This window comes from Motacilla alba, chromosome 3 (genome assembly GCF_015832195.1).
Source record: "Motacilla alba alba isolate MOTALB_02 chromosome 3, Motacilla_alba_V1.0_pri, whole genome shotgun sequence".
In the NCBI taxonomy this organism is placed as follows: domain Eukaryota; kingdom Metazoa; phylum Chordata; class Aves; order Passeriformes; family Motacillidae; genus Motacilla; species Motacilla alba.
The window spans coordinates 14,625,057-14,640,460 of NC_052018.1; the positions used below are offsets into that span (position 1 = coordinate 14,625,057).

Below are 15,404 nucleotides of genomic sequence, written 5' to 3' on the forward strand. Positions count from 1 at the left end.
GCAGGGCACATAAATCCTCAGGGGACAGGAATTAAAAACAGGCGCTACACTCTGTGCTATGCAAAGACAGATACGTAGGAAAGCACCCTCCTTGGGCAAATATAATTCTCTGTTTGTACAGATTAGAAGTTGTAGTGTAGCAAACATAATTTCAAAATAACATTCAGAGAAAGGTTAAAAGAGACTAGATGAAAAAGCATATATTACACTATTTACCTTTTCCTGTCTCCTGAACAATCAACTTCTACTGCATTCCACATAACACAGGAGTCATCTGAAATGACAATGAAAGGCCAAATATCCTGGGGTTTAATCCCCAGCTCTTCCTGCCGATTCCGTTCAAGCTCCAGGTTATGATAAGACAATTCTTTAATCAGGAAGTGTGCAGCACCTGAAACCATGGGCATAAACCACCAGATTAAAAAACAGGGGCAGAAACTGTTTGCTTTTAACTCAGAAGCCTTTTGAAGTGAATATTTTTGCAGACAAGGGTATAAATCACTGTGAAGATTTTAACACCCCACCACCACCCAGAGCCAACTTGCTTTGTCACTTGACAGCAAGTGACTTGAAGAACCACATTGGGAAGGATGAAAAATGAGGCCTGACTTCCGTGGTAAAGATTTTCTAGTGTCTTAAGGATTTAGTGACTACTTCTTTTAACAATACTTGTGTTTGTTAGCATCTCTTGGTGCAAAGAGTTAGAGATGTTGACTGACCAGCTGAAGGACACTGAAAATTGTCCCTGGTGATCTACTTTGAATGTTTGCCACTACTGCTGTATATAAGGTGTTCCAGCAGCACAAGCAAAGGGTTGAATATTTCACAGATGTTATATTAGCAGATCCTTCCTAAGGGATGTACCCAACCAGAGCATCACTGCCCATGCAAATAACATGCAACATATTTCCACAAAGAAACAGAGTCAGTAACTCCATCTGAGTTTTAACACCCTCAGCTTCTTTCAAAGACAATAGAAGGGTTAAGTATTTCTAGGGTGCAACTCATTGAGCTTGTTCTAGGTGTCCTGGATTAAGAGAAGTGTATCTTTAGCTGTGACACATTGTCTTCAGAGGGAATCCAGATCACCAGATCAGACATCCTAGCTGCAAGCTGTGGGCCTACATTTCACTGTCAAATAACAACACCTAAGGACTCAAGTTGCGTGTCCACATTTTTTAGAACCTCTTGTTACTTACCTACTCCTGCACTGTTGAAAATGCTTGGAAGAACAAGCATGATGTGGTTGGGCCAATACTTCTTATAGATGGCCATTTCATACTCCTTGACAACTAAAACATGCAAATGACTGGCTCCATCCATTGCATGATATAAATTGAAAAGTCCATGTTCATGACGGCCAGTGGTGGGAGTAAAAGTGGGGCTTTTTATGTAATCTTCACTCTGTAGGTAAAAAGAAGTGTGAGCTTCTGTATTAATCCAGAGAGAAAAAGGAGAAATAGGTTTTTCAGGAGAATAAATCAGATACACTAAGACTGGACAAGCTGACACATTTTAAACTTCCTTGATCAGAAAATAAACAATTTTTGCAAGAATTGGAAAAAAGAAAACTTTTATAAAGAAATTTAGCTTATTTGACCAATAAGAGTGTGGTGGGATAGACAGGACTGCTAACCTTGGCCTGCCAAGTACAGAGGTACCTTGAGGATAGATCTGGAAGAGGATTTATGTCCATATAATATAGGACTGCAAGAAACACCTTACTGCAAAACTACAGTACAACTCTTCTGAATGGAACAAGGGAATAGAACAAGAGGCAAAGGGAGAATAGTCCTTAAATGTCAAAGCCTCAACCAGGTCAGTGGCAGAAGCAAGAAAAGAATCCACAAGGACCCAGTGCACAGTTACAACTATGTACCCAAGAATAAGTTTACTGGGTGAGGAAGAGCAGGAGGTGTCATTCTTACATTGCTGTTGTGTTGCTGCCTTGGTTCTTCTATTTAAAACTTGAACTGGAGGGTGATATTGATTTATTACTGTTTATTGGAAGCAGCTTATTTTCTCCAGGATAGAAGTGCTATACTGCTTACTGCTGTTTCACATATTGCTTCAATACTCCAAGCAGTGTGGCCTGAGCAAGGCACAGCTTCACCTTGGACGTGGGCCTCAGGAATAAAGGTCAACATCTCTGCACCAGTGTGGCCTTACCTTGAATATTCTGTGCAGTTTTGGCCACCACAATATAAGAAAAATATTAGACTATTAGAGAGTGTCCAAAGGAGGGCAGCAAAGATAGTGAAGAGCCGTGAGGGGAAGCTGTGAGAGGAGTACCTGAGGTCACTTTTTCTGTTTAGCCTGGAGGAGACTGAGGGCAGACCTCACTGCAGTTACAGCTTCCTTCTGAGGGGAAGAGGAGGGGCAGGCACTGATCTCTGCTCTGTGGTGAGCAGGGACAGGACCCAAGGGAATGGCCTGAAGCTGAGCTGGGAAGGTTTAGGTTGGATATCAGGAAATTGTTCTTCCTCCAGAGGGTGGTTGGGCACTGGAATGGGCTCCCCAGGGAAGCGGTCACAGCACCAGCCTGACAGAGCTCAAGAAGTGTTTGGACAATGCTCTCAGGCACAGGGTGTGGCTCCTGGGGATGGTGCAGTGCAGGGCCAGCAGTTGCACTCTATGATCCTTGTGGGTTCCTTCCAACTCAGCTTATTCTGTGATTCTGTGGTCAGAGTTTGCAGAGCTGTTAAATAGATGACCTTACAAAGTGTTTTCTACAAGCATGATATGTGATTCTTTATACAGTCATGAAGCCATAACTAAGATTCTTTGAAAGCATTATTTTTATATGAAAGTAACTAAGCATTTATGCAGAATAAAACAGGATATTCCACTGCTTTTTCTCTACAGAAAAAAATGCTTCCTCTTACTAATGGTATGATAAATTAAATCATATCTTTGAGTTTCTTTGCAGAAACTATTCTCACTTTAACATCTTAAACCCATAACCAAAAACCTTTTGTCACAGAGAAGACTGTTTATACCAAAGGATCAACCTTGACTATGGGCAAAAGATAGAGCTTTTTGGTGTCTCAACAATTTTTTTTCACGTATCCCTTTATACAACCTTAGCATAAAGACATCTTCATTGTCTCTTGACAGGAGGAATAGTATTATAGAGAATAATAATTCAACAAATTTTGAAATTGGTGGCGTCTCTCTCCCATATATGGCCATAAATATAAATAAAAATAATCCAGCTACCTTATCTGTGACTAGTGGTAGCCTCATACTTTCCAACTGTCTTCCTGGTTGGCTAAAGACAAAATGATGCTCCTTTGATTTAGGAATGATAAAATGCAGCTGTATTTCTTCTCCCAGCATAGAATAGGAAAATGCAAATGCATGCAGAGTGGACTCATAAATCTAGGGATGGGAAAAAATATGATCATTCCAGTTAAAGTCAAACCACAAGGTATCAGTGTAGTTTATACACATTTACAACATTGCTAAACAGATTACAGTCACTTACTGTATGACATTAGATTTAACTTCATAAGTGTTAAGCAATATTCCCTAGGCTAGAGCTTAAACTAAAAAAATACAGATTAAAGCGTTCCCTCTTTTGAAACTGTTGTTTCAGTTTCATCTTGCAGATGGTACCAATACAGGCTCCTCCTGGCTTTCAGAAATACTGGCGCATAAAAAACAGTATTTGCATCGCTGACACTTTCTTCCTCACATTATAACAGGGAAGAAATTAGAGGGTTATTCTGAGTAAAAGCAAGTTGTATACCACACACTCTGTGCTGGACTCCTCCTGTATCAGAAGTAGCACCTGTTGCAGTCACTCAGGTGCAAACTTTTCCACTTAAGCAAAGCCGAGTGGAAAGCTTACTGGGAAAGCAGTTTTAAGTACACATGCAGATCACAGCACTGAATAAACTAGTGTAAATGACACAAGGGTCAGTCCTCTGATCTCCCCAAACTGCAGCCTAGTCAAAGCAGGCAAACATCAAGAAATAACAAAATCTGTAAATCGGCTGTACGTGTACACACATACAACTTCTAAGCCAATTAAAATACAGAGAATGTACACAAACTGTGGGTTGTGTGTGCTTCAGCTTCTGATCTGCAGAGTAACACCTGGAAATCTTTACCTGGTACCTGGGATTGAAACCCATGTACTGATGACACTGCTCACAGTGATGGTAGGTGTTATACGCTGCATACTTGGACAATCTCATCCTAGTTGTTTGACGGCACGTGTACATATCTTCCTGTCTCCTGCTCATTGATCTGTCTATTAAGAAAATAAACAAATTAAATGTAACACATGTTCAAGGCTAGAATGTATTCTCTTGTGACAGACTGTTTCTGTCACTGAAAGCAGCTTCTAGGAAGAAGGCAATATAAAACATGTACAAAACAAACCATGAATTTATTCTGAGCACAGTAAATTTTATAAATTACTATGTACAGCAAAGAGAACTACAAGGAATTATCTACAAATTCATGATTATGGTAATTCAGTACAGATATCACATAAGGCTGAAATGTAAGCAATGCCTGATCATTAAAATTTTAATTGCTGCTATTATTGGTAGAATGCTTACAAAAGCAATAAATAGTAAAAAAGAGCTTTATGACATTTGCCATTCTGTGACAGATGTCACAGTAGAATATGTGAAATTAATTTGGCAATTTAGTGATGTTGCTCCTTCGTGCATATCTATATTTTTCAAAGGATCCTTTTTGTGAGAGACTGAGGGAAGATGAGGTGTATTTTCTGCTGAAAAGAACTTTGTTATTTAATCTTCCACTCATATTTTCAGCATCAGATCAGGCTGCTCAAAACTTTTCCTTGTCATGATAAGTTTCAAAAATCACCAAGAGTGGAGTTTTCATGATCTCTCTGGGCAACCTGCTCCATGGTTTGACCACTTTTTATTCTGCAAATATTTTTCCTACAATGTAATTGTAATTTCCCATATTGCAACTTGTGTCTGTTGTCTCTTGTCCTTATGCTGTGTATCTATAATAGCTTGTTTGTATAAATTCCCATTAGGAAGTTGAAGACAGCATTCAGATGCACCTGCTAGATGCACCTGTTCCACCCCAGATGGAACAAGCCGAATTCACTCCAATTTTCTCCATATCTTAGTGGCTGCTCACTGGCCTCACTTCTCTATGTCAACATCTTTCTCATATTGGGAAGCCAAAAACTTGACAGAATACCCAGATGGGGCCTTAGAGTTGCCATCACAGAAGAATAATCACTTCCCTTGACCTGTTGCTAGATAATTAGTAAGCCATTAACCCAGTGGAGAACTCATGTTTAATTGCTGTCAGCCAGGACCATCAAGTCACCTTTATCAGAGCTGCTATCGACTGAGCTGGCCCCAAACTTGTACAGCTGAATAAAATTATTCTATCCCAAGGGCAAGGGGCACATTTGGTGAACTGTTCAACAGGGTCCTGTTCCTGAGGTTCCACTTCTCCAGCCTGCCAAGGTCTTTCTGAACGGCAGGATTTCCTCCCTGCCACCCACTCCATGGGCCTGTGTATGTCCAGCTGGCTAATTCAGAGGACTAATTCTCAAATCAATACTCCAGGAATCTAGATCTGGGCACGTTCATCTCATGCTTTCCAAACCTAACCTAAAACCTAAAAAAATAAACCTATGGATACTTTTAAGTACAAAGCTAACTTTATGCACATAAATAATTGCATTGCTACAGAGAAGGACAATGCTACTTTATAAAATTATTCAAATGCACAAACTTATTGTGGAATTAGAGCTTTTTTAATGAAAGACTATCCATATAATATTCCATAAGTAATTTATAAGGATCATATTCTGGTACTTCATCTGGAAAACTTGAAATCTTTTTTCACAATTACTTAATCAAAATCAATTCTGATATTTTAACTCTGCTTGAAAGTTTAACAGAATTCTCACACTAAAAACAAATAAATACATAGACATGTATGAATCAGGATTTTAAAAATTCTAACCTTCACTGTCTCTAGTCTGAAGCTTTGAACAAATCAGACTTGCATCTTCATATTTTGGATCATGGATGGTGTAGTCAAAAGGCATCTTCTTAAATGACTCCAAATCCGGCCACATATCCCCAGGCTGATGGTAGTATTGATCAGATTCTTCTTTAGTGTCTATGATATTATTGAAAAATAAGAATTCAGAAATTTTTAAGCTCTTTACATTGCTATAGATGGTCAGTCTGACAGAAATACATCTGGAAACACAGAGGAGTAAATAAAGCAAGTTTGGACTAAAATTAGATACTAGAGAGCAGAAACTTCCTTCCCTCAGGTAATCCTGTGTAATAAGAAAATACAACATTGCTCCTCAGGGTATAAATCTGACAAAATTTCAGTGATTCCTTTTATATGCTTTACCACAGAAGTTGACTCCAATTCTACACTGAAGACCAATGGCTGATATCATTTAATATACATAAATGCTGTTGATCCTTTCCACAAAAACCAGAGGTATGTTCTTTGCTTAAATTCTAAATAACTAATAAAATAATAAAATATTCTTAAGTATCAGTTGAAGATCACATAAATTTTTTCTAACAGTATTTATATAATGTAAAGCAATTGCAAAGGTGAATAGGATAGAATACACTTATAATATACAGACAACTATATTTCAATTTAGCAAAAAAATTTTCTATTGTCTCCAGAATATTTTTATATCAGGAACTTACTAATGTTGATTTCTTCCTCATCATAAACATCCACTTCTGTCAGTCTAATCAGCATTCGGGACAAAATACTGAGGAACTGCAGATAGGCACCCGTTTTCCCTATCTGTAAACATATAAATTAGGAAAAAAAAAAAAAAGTAAAATTTTGCTTTTCACCATGTTAGTTTTCCACATATCTGGAAATTGTAGCTGTGGTGAAACTGAATGTAAATATTCAGGACTTGGATATCTTTGTTATTTGTATATTCCTTGGCATAAATGAAAAGCATAATGTTCAACAGTTTTATTCTCTCTAGCTGGAAAACACATTTTATATCACAGGTCTAATTACAGGCCCACAGACAAGAATTTTCTCTCCTGATGTTCTACACAGTCGATGAACATTTAAAAATCACATAAGCTCATAAAATGTACAAAGAACCCTCGAATTACAAGATAACTAAAGAATTATCCCAAGCCTTTCATTTCCATATGATTTACCTGTACACTACCTGCTGCTGAAGTTCAGTCACTCTCCTGAGGAGTAAAAGTGGCAACGCATCCCTGGGAGTGCTCCTGCTGGCCACTTCCACTCCTGAAGGACATGGTATGTGCAACAATGTTCTGTTCTCATGTGGAAAATACAATATTTCCCTTCCAATCTTTTAAAATTACCTTTCAAAGGTCCATTTTAAAATTATCTTAAAATATAACTTTCTCCTTTCTTTTTCACCCCATCAAACCAGTGTATAACTTTTTTCTTCACTACATCAAGAGTATTGCTGGAAGGTATAAGCCACAGCCAGTGATTTACTCAATGAGTTGTTCTCTCTTTCACATGAACATTGCTGATGATAACATCTAGTAAATAAGGCCATATCTAAGCAGGCAGCTTTAAAAACCATGATTCTGTGTGTGGGGGCTGCACAGGGGAGGTTAACACATAGATCAGTTACAACACATTGGACAGCAACTGTCTGATTTCACAAAGTGGCATCAGATTTTGGATTAGGTCTATATTACTACTGAATTGAAAACCCAGCTTCACTTCCATCACTGCTAGGACATGTCAGAAGCATAGGGTGTTGGAATTGCTAAACAGAGTATTTAAGTTACTATTTTCCATCTATGACAAGGAAAATTTTCATTTTCTCTCAACACTTCAGGAAGGGAGGCTTTAAATTCAAAGCAAGAGACATTTGTTTTGGTCAAAGCTCATTTCATATCAGACTGCAGTTTGAACGGTTGCTTTGCAAAGGGTGGATAAGGGTCTCATTATCCCTGTTCTCTGTTGAGAATCAAATGTCAGCACACAACTCTCTGTCACCCTGGAGTAACACAATAAAAAAAGTGACTTCAAACAGAGGAAATGACAGCATGGACTATAGTCAGCCCATGGACCAGATGTTTCTAACTCCCAGTTTTGTTTTTTATGTAAAATCCATTGAAACTGATGCAATTTTTGTCCTCTGACCCTGAAGCAAGGTTCTAAACTTGGCTGCAATGGCTACTCATTAAGGAGCTAAAACAAAACCATTTTATTTTCCCACATCTGAGGCAAACAAAGAAAATACTTCCATTTGTTTTCCTCAATGTCTGAGATTACCTTCTTATTCTCTTATGAACATAATCTTTTAAAGTGCCTCTGATCATCTTTTCATTAAACACAGGGTAGCCTGACAGATTAACAGTTTCCTAATTTCAAACAAGAGATCATTTATCAAAAACACACCTGCCTCTTTGATATTAGATATCTATATAAAAATTAATTCTTAATCTGTTTGAAGTATATACTTAGAACTGCCAACAGAAGAACACACTGAAAACCTTATTTTTTCTTTCTGATATGCATTAAGATTTTATTCAATCAAACCCATGTATTTTTCTTTCCTTGGGGGCCCAGTCTTTGCCAATGGCTTTTCAGAATGTGTGTGGGAGTGACAAGGCTACTGCTGCATGGGGCTGAGATGAAAAGCATCAGTCACCAGGCTCAAGTGTACACAAACTGTAGGATCACGAGTCAAAAAATGCTGATAACCACAGGATGACAAGTGCTACACCACTAATCTGTAATGCATGCACTTAGGCCATGGCATGCATCAGATCGTACCCAATCTCTATCTGTGCCATTAAAAGTTTCCAATTCAGTACTGTGAGTTTTATGGACTGCTAAATATGAGCAATGCTGTATGTAAAAAGCTGTTGGGAACTTTCAGGAATGTCTCCATGTTATTAGAAATGAAGAAATCTTTCTGCTCAAGAAATGAACTGGTGAAAGAACTGGTGCAGGTCATTTGGAGAAGAAGATTTTCAAAAAGAAAATGAGAAATGAATGACATCCCATTTACAATCAGCATTTACTGCAGAAGGGAAAAATCTTGAACAAGTGAACTTGTAGCATACCCAGATAGCTAAATGCACCTTTAAAATTTATTGTACTGTTTTATATATCTAACATATACAAGCAAAATGGAGAAGCACGGAGACTCTTTCTTTGTTTGAAAATTCTGAATAACTATTGAAAACCACAACTACCACATTTCTTCAAAGAGCCCCTGCTCCATCTGTCAATATCCCTTTTTCCAAGAGTTTGTGCACTGTAAGTAGCTACAAAGAGATCCTGCAAGCAGGGTATGCGTACCTTTGAAGCATAATCCTCTGCATAATGGGATCCTGCCCATCCTCTATCTCCTAACTGCAACAAATAGGAGATCTGAAAAGAAATTTTCAAGTGGATACCTGATTGGCCTGCAGATTTACATGGCTTTAGGGAAGCCAAGCACAATGCTGTGCTGATCCTAACTAGTGACTCTGGGCTAAGCATGATATATTAATAATGACAACAACTGGTAAAGAAGTACTCTGAGCAAGGCTTTTTTCCCCATATCCTTTCTTTGCTCTGGATAGCAAAGTTGCAAACAGTTTAAAAGACTGAAGGAACCTAGAACTGGGCTGCATTTTTACAATTTCTAAAACCAAATGTACATGAGAGGGGCCACTATGACAAACAGCTCTACTTTCCAGAAAAAAACTTACTCAAACATGTGGCAGTGCTCAGTGCTTTGTAAGATAAGGCACTTGGGGGCAATATTCCCAAATAATAGAAGTATTACTCTAATTTGTTCCTGCCTACCTGACTTTGGAGGACAGAAGTCTGAAGAATCAGACTTGGAAGAAGAAACTCCAGAAGAATAAGAAGTGAAACTCTCAAATCTTGTGAAAACTGATGATAACTAAGGAATCGGGGGCCTGATGAGATTTAGGGGTTTTGTTTCTATTTTCATCCTTAGTGCCAAGGATGCTAATGCTAAGATTATGTTTACTCTGCAGCTCTTCATTCATGAAGAGTTAGCTCTAGCAAGAGGAAGGAATATGAATTCAAATTCTTTCCTGAAGAAAATTTGACATACCTATGAAGATCTAGTTTTTGTATCAAAGACATATATTACCAAGAGTAAAAGAAGGGGAAAGCTCTCCAAAGATTTTGACCACTGAACTCTGCTTGCCATAGATATCAAGCATAGGGTGTAAACCAACTAAGAATCTGAGAGAGAGCATTCCAGTGAGATAAACTGCATGTGTCCCTCCATGCAGCCACGGAATGACATTCAAAAGTGCTGTTGTAGAAGCTGTAACAGTCATGAGCTTCCTTTTTTAACTTGTTCCGGATGTTGGACACCAGGACCACTAGAAGTACTTTATTATTCTTACATATTGGTATAAAGCACCATCTGATTTCAGGCCTCACATTTGGAGAAATACGGCAAAAGGGGAAATAATTCCATAAAGCTTTTCTATTCTAATTTCCAGGTAAGACAGTTCTTCACATACCATGACAGTGGTTTTCAAACTGTGGCCTGTGAATCAATGATGATTTGGAGAAAACATGCTGATGATCCACAGACAGTTGGTCAAATGTTGATGGCTCTTCTCCATGTTTCCACATGCTACATTCTTCTAAAACAGCTAATAATAGATATATTAAATATTTTCCTAATATTTTTCTTACATAAGCTGAATGGTATATACACCCATTGTAATGAGATTTTAATAAAGGTAGAGTAATAATATGGGCAGCAGTTTTCTTCTTCAGGAAGTGTCTAATGCTTGCTCCATTCCCTGGATATGGTGCCACAGGACTGAGCTGTGCTCACCAGCAGCTTCCATGCTTCAGGAAAATGCCAGTTCTAAACCGTAAAATCCAGTTAAAAAACCAAACATGGGAAACCTTGATTTGCAGTTTGGGGAACTTTAAGATGAATGTTCTGAAGAAAAAATACTTCAGGGAATTTAGAATTCCATTTAGGCATTTGCATGGGTGTACCAGGGAATAAACGTTGAGCTGTAGACACCATATGTATTGCTCATGGTGATGTACATTAAATTATATTTGCTAACCAATGGCTTCACTTTGATCATCTGAGCTAATTACAGATAAATTAATCCACCCTATCCAGTTTTTGCTGTGTTTCCTAAAGCCTATTGTAAAAATAAGACATTTATTGCTTTCTAATGTACATAACTGTCCTTGTAAAAATGTGTCAAGTCCTCCAGCAAAATATTTTGACTAGTACATAGGGTAAAATATCTCCATTAGAGAAGGGTGAGCATATTTTGTTACTAATTTCCCTGACACTGAGAATTCTCATTTTGATTTTCTAATGTGCCTAGTCTTCTTGCTCTGTTGATTTAGTATTTTTCATTTTAACCAGAAAATTGCTTTCTGATTTAAATGTTAGTAAAGGAATCACTGCCTGACAAAGAAAACAAGTAATTACTAATTTTTGGGAAGATACTACTCTGGCAGTCTTACACTTTGGCTGAGATGTTACCAGCATTTAGATATGAGCTATCTAATAATTGTTTTCATTTCTGCCTATACCTCTTGATGCAGTAAGTATTAAGTGAAATGTTAATATTATCAAAAATAATAAATGAAACCTACTTTAGGAAGAAAAATTATTTCTTCTCAAAGGAGAACGGTAATTCTAATTTCTGCATAATTTATTGCTACTATTCCCTTCAAGAAACACTCCATTGTTATACCCTAAATTAACCCACATACTTTTAAAGCTGTTTGTTTGGTTTATGGGCCTTTTAAGTACTTTGGGAGGTTAAAATAGTAAAGGTAGAAAAGTTGCTGGATTTTTCCATGAAGATAGAAATAAATTAAGAGATTTCCATGGAATAATAAATGGAAAATTCTATTAAATTAATATATAACCCTACGAAGATATAGTACTTAAGAAGATATAATACTCCTGATTTGATGAGCATGAATTTGTTCTGTGTGAAACAGGTATATTCTTCAGAAAGAACTGAGGAATATAAAATGAATAAATATATGAAAAGCATCCTTTAGAAACTAAAGGATGTGTCAGGTCCAACTGTAGGACCCAATACAACACTAGGAAATAACCTGCATTGTGAAGACAGCTGAAAAACAGATGGAGTTTCAAGTAAAAGAACTGTTACCAAGGCTGAAATTCACAGCTGTACAGAGGGTGAACAGGAGTCCTAGTCAATACTTAGAAAAAAAAACCAAAAACAGAGAGATTTGATAGTGAAAAGTGGACTGACAAATAAACAAGCTTCCTGTTTGATCATAGTTAGTTAAATTACAAATATCAAGTGTGTGAACTATCAAAATCTTCTCACCATGTGTAGTATGCTGTCAGAAGTCTTTGAATGACTCTTCTGAGATCCACAATTAACAAAAAAATTTCTTATTGGCTAATCTGAATGTTTAGGATGACTTTCAGAATCATATCTTTATGGGGTTTGATGTGAATACAATATAAAATTCTAACAGAAGTTAGAGCCTGTCCTTTTGTTACAGCCTGTCATTTTGTTACAGCCTGTCATTGTGGGGTTTTTTTGGGATGAAAATGAACATCTCTCTCCAAATTGTATTCATTTTTATGCTGCAGCTGAGTAGGAAATTCAGTTTCTTGATCAAATAACACCTCAATATTTGGCAAACACAAACTATTTATATCAAAGGAATGGACTGTGAAAAACTGATCATCAGAATATTTTCTGGAATCCTTTGTGACTCAGAGTAACATCTGTGGGAATTCCCAATATGAAGAGTTCATTTACACTCCTTCTGCCCTGTATATTTAGTTATACAATGGAAAACAATAACGTAACAAATAGCAATATGCCGTTGCTTTTTGCCATGGATGGGCATAGAAGAGTGGATCGTGTGGCAAGCTAATTCGGTAACTGTCTTTGGATTAGTTCTTTGGGTTCATGTTACAGTAACTGGAAACACCTTTGTCTCGGTTTGCATTTATCCTGTTTGACTTCTGAGGTTCACAGGAAATATATCTGCTCTCAGCAGGCACAATACCTCTTCCTATCTTGTTGCTTCATACTTCAGTAAAACATGAGGCACAATACTACCATTAGCCTGTAACATGTGCATTTAACTGGGAAATACCTTGCTCAGAGATAAGTGCTAGACATTCCTAGAGAATTTACACAAGAATTAACTTCTTAGAACTAGATCCATTTTCATATATATTTTCAAAGTAATGTAAAAAACTCCCGGGTCAGCTACTCATCTTTTAAATATGGCTCTGCTACTTTGAACTGGCCTTCTAGCATGTATTATTTACAACGGCTTCTATTTCTGTCTGCTGTGCAAAGGAAACAAAATAATTTAATTACAAACTCCCAGCTGCTTTCACATTGATCATTAGAAAGTGGCTTTGTCAAGATCTTTGATCTTTATTTAAAATGTAAATGCATATTCAACTTTAACAAACTGAAATTACATATGAAATCTATCTTTTGAGAAAACTGTCTGTAAAGCATTCTAATGGAGAGAGATTGACAAAGTGAATATTGCTTCAGCTTCTCTTTATTGGAACTCAGGCTAACAGTAAAGAAAGGAAGATATTTTTTATTTTAAGGGATGAGGAAATAAAACATATGTAATTTTCTCTCCACAAAAAAAATCCACCCCTTCAAATATGAATAATAATGACTAAATATTTTTTCTGAGATTATGATAAACTTAAACAAAAGAAATCAATGATAATACCTTGTTCTTTTTACACACCTGTGGTGGCCCACTCAGCAGCAGTCTCCTTGGGTGAAAGGTGTCCATTCTGCCCTCATTTCTGTTGTTGTAGTCCATATGGATTGGCTTGGGAACCGTCCATTGGCGGTAGTACAGAGACTGCTCCGTGCACGTCATCATCTTGCTCATGAGAGGACGGAAAGAACTTGCCCACATAACAGAATGGTAAGGCAAGAGGGAAGAGGATTTGGGAAGTCCACTGCTGTCTGTAGAAGTAATAATGTCATAAACCAGTTTGGGCAGGAAAACTATGGGAGGCTGTTTTGATGCTTTGGTCATGGAGCATTGAGACGTCTGTAGGATGAAGGAGTTATGAGTAGGTGCAGACGAGGAAGAAGAGGAGGAGAAAGGTGGGGAGGATGACGAGGTGATGGAGACCTGGGTACTTTTTATGTTTTGTTTCATATCCAGCTGTTCAGTTACTGGTGGCAAGTGTTTGCTGATTGTTGTTTGTGCCCCCTTGTCTACTTTCTGCTTCTGCCTTTCGTAGTTATTTGTAGTTTCTTCTGTGCTGTTACTTAGGGCTTGGGGAGGGGATGACTCAGTGCAGAATGCTGTAATTAAAAGAAAATTTATATTTTAACACAGTGCAACTATCTCCACAGTTAAACAAAACACAACAAATAATCCTCTTGATACATTGTCCAGCAAACATTGCTCCTCTACTTGCTTTGGCCTTCCATACAGGAAGCCATAATGGAACTAGTTTGTAGTATTTGTTTCAATGCAGAAAGTGGCTTTTAAAATCCTGAAGTGCATAGGAAAGATGTCAGTGATTGCTCTGTCCTCTATCTCCCTCATACACTTCTTGCTTAAGGTGCTCACTAGATACTTTAATCACTCAAGACAAATACAAAATTACTGAAACCACCGTTTAATGAATTGAAGGAAATAGGTATTTCCAGGGTATTACCCCACCACACTACAGAAATGTCTACTCAGACTGACATCTGAAAACAGTCCTCTGAGTCAGCTCTGCTCTGACACCCATGTCTGTGTCACTGCAGCACTTAGGCTGATCTAATAACACCTGGCAGCCCTCAAGCACCTGCTGCTACATAATGCATTAGTGCATTCACACAGCTTTGGGATTGGCTCAGAGAACATACTGAACTCATGAATGTTGGCTGAGAATATGTGCTGTAGATACACCCTGCAGATAATTGTGGATTTTCTGAAAGCTATATATCTTTACCCTATATATTTTAACTATTAAGATTTCAGGAAAGTTCAACACATGTTAAATGGTTCCGAGCATCTTTAATGCTTAGTGAAAGAGGGCATGCAAATATTTCACAGTCTTCCAAGTAGACAGAGAACTGCTTGTGGAATCAGTCTACACAAGGTATTAGAAATATCTGCCTAAGGCTGAACATACATTAAACCAGATTTCCCCTCATGGTGAAAGCAACCATCCTGGTTCTCAAAAAACCCCCACATTTTGAACAAACAAAAGTCAGTAGTTTCTCCTGATTTCAAGAAATAGTAAGCTATCCTCTGTCTATTATTCTCAAGTAGTCAGTAATAGCCATTAGCAACAAATACAAAAGTGTCAGCAGCACTGTGAATGGCTGCAAGTAACACCAGTGTGACATTCCTCAAAATAGCAGTATCCAGAGGCACAGAAAAAAAAAAGAAAGAAA

General features: G+C 37.6%; 1 protein-coding gene across 5 annotated transcripts in view; it reads right to left on the reverse strand.

The window, feature by feature from the left end:
- GREB1 (growth regulating estrogen receptor binding 1) overlaps nucleotides 1–15,404 on the reverse strand; it is an 88,358-nt gene that overhangs the window by 9,324 nt on the left and 63,630 nt on the right. For 3 of the 5 annotated variants that reach the window (XM_038133604.1, XM_038133605.1, XM_038133607.1), the window contains 7 exons: nucleotides 13,741–14,315; nucleotides 6,693–6,795; nucleotides 5,974–6,132; nucleotides 4,116–4,258; nucleotides 3,220–3,381; nucleotides 1,200–1,404; nucleotides 217–391 (listed from right to left, as the gene is read on the reverse strand). In XM_038133604.1, the coding sequence (XP_037989532.1) occupies nucleotides 217–391; nucleotides 1,200–1,404; nucleotides 3,220–3,381; nucleotides 4,116–4,258; nucleotides 5,974–6,132; nucleotides 6,693–6,795; nucleotides 13,741–14,315 (1,522 nt within the window). Of the gene's footprint in view, nucleotides 1–216; nucleotides 392–1,199; nucleotides 1,405–3,219; nucleotides 3,382–4,115; nucleotides 4,259–5,973; nucleotides 6,133–6,692; nucleotides 6,796–9,445; nucleotides 10,638–13,740; nucleotides 14,316–15,404 lie in introns of those variants that run through there. The other 2 variants (XM_038133606.1, XM_038133608.1) reach the window with 2 other exon arrangements.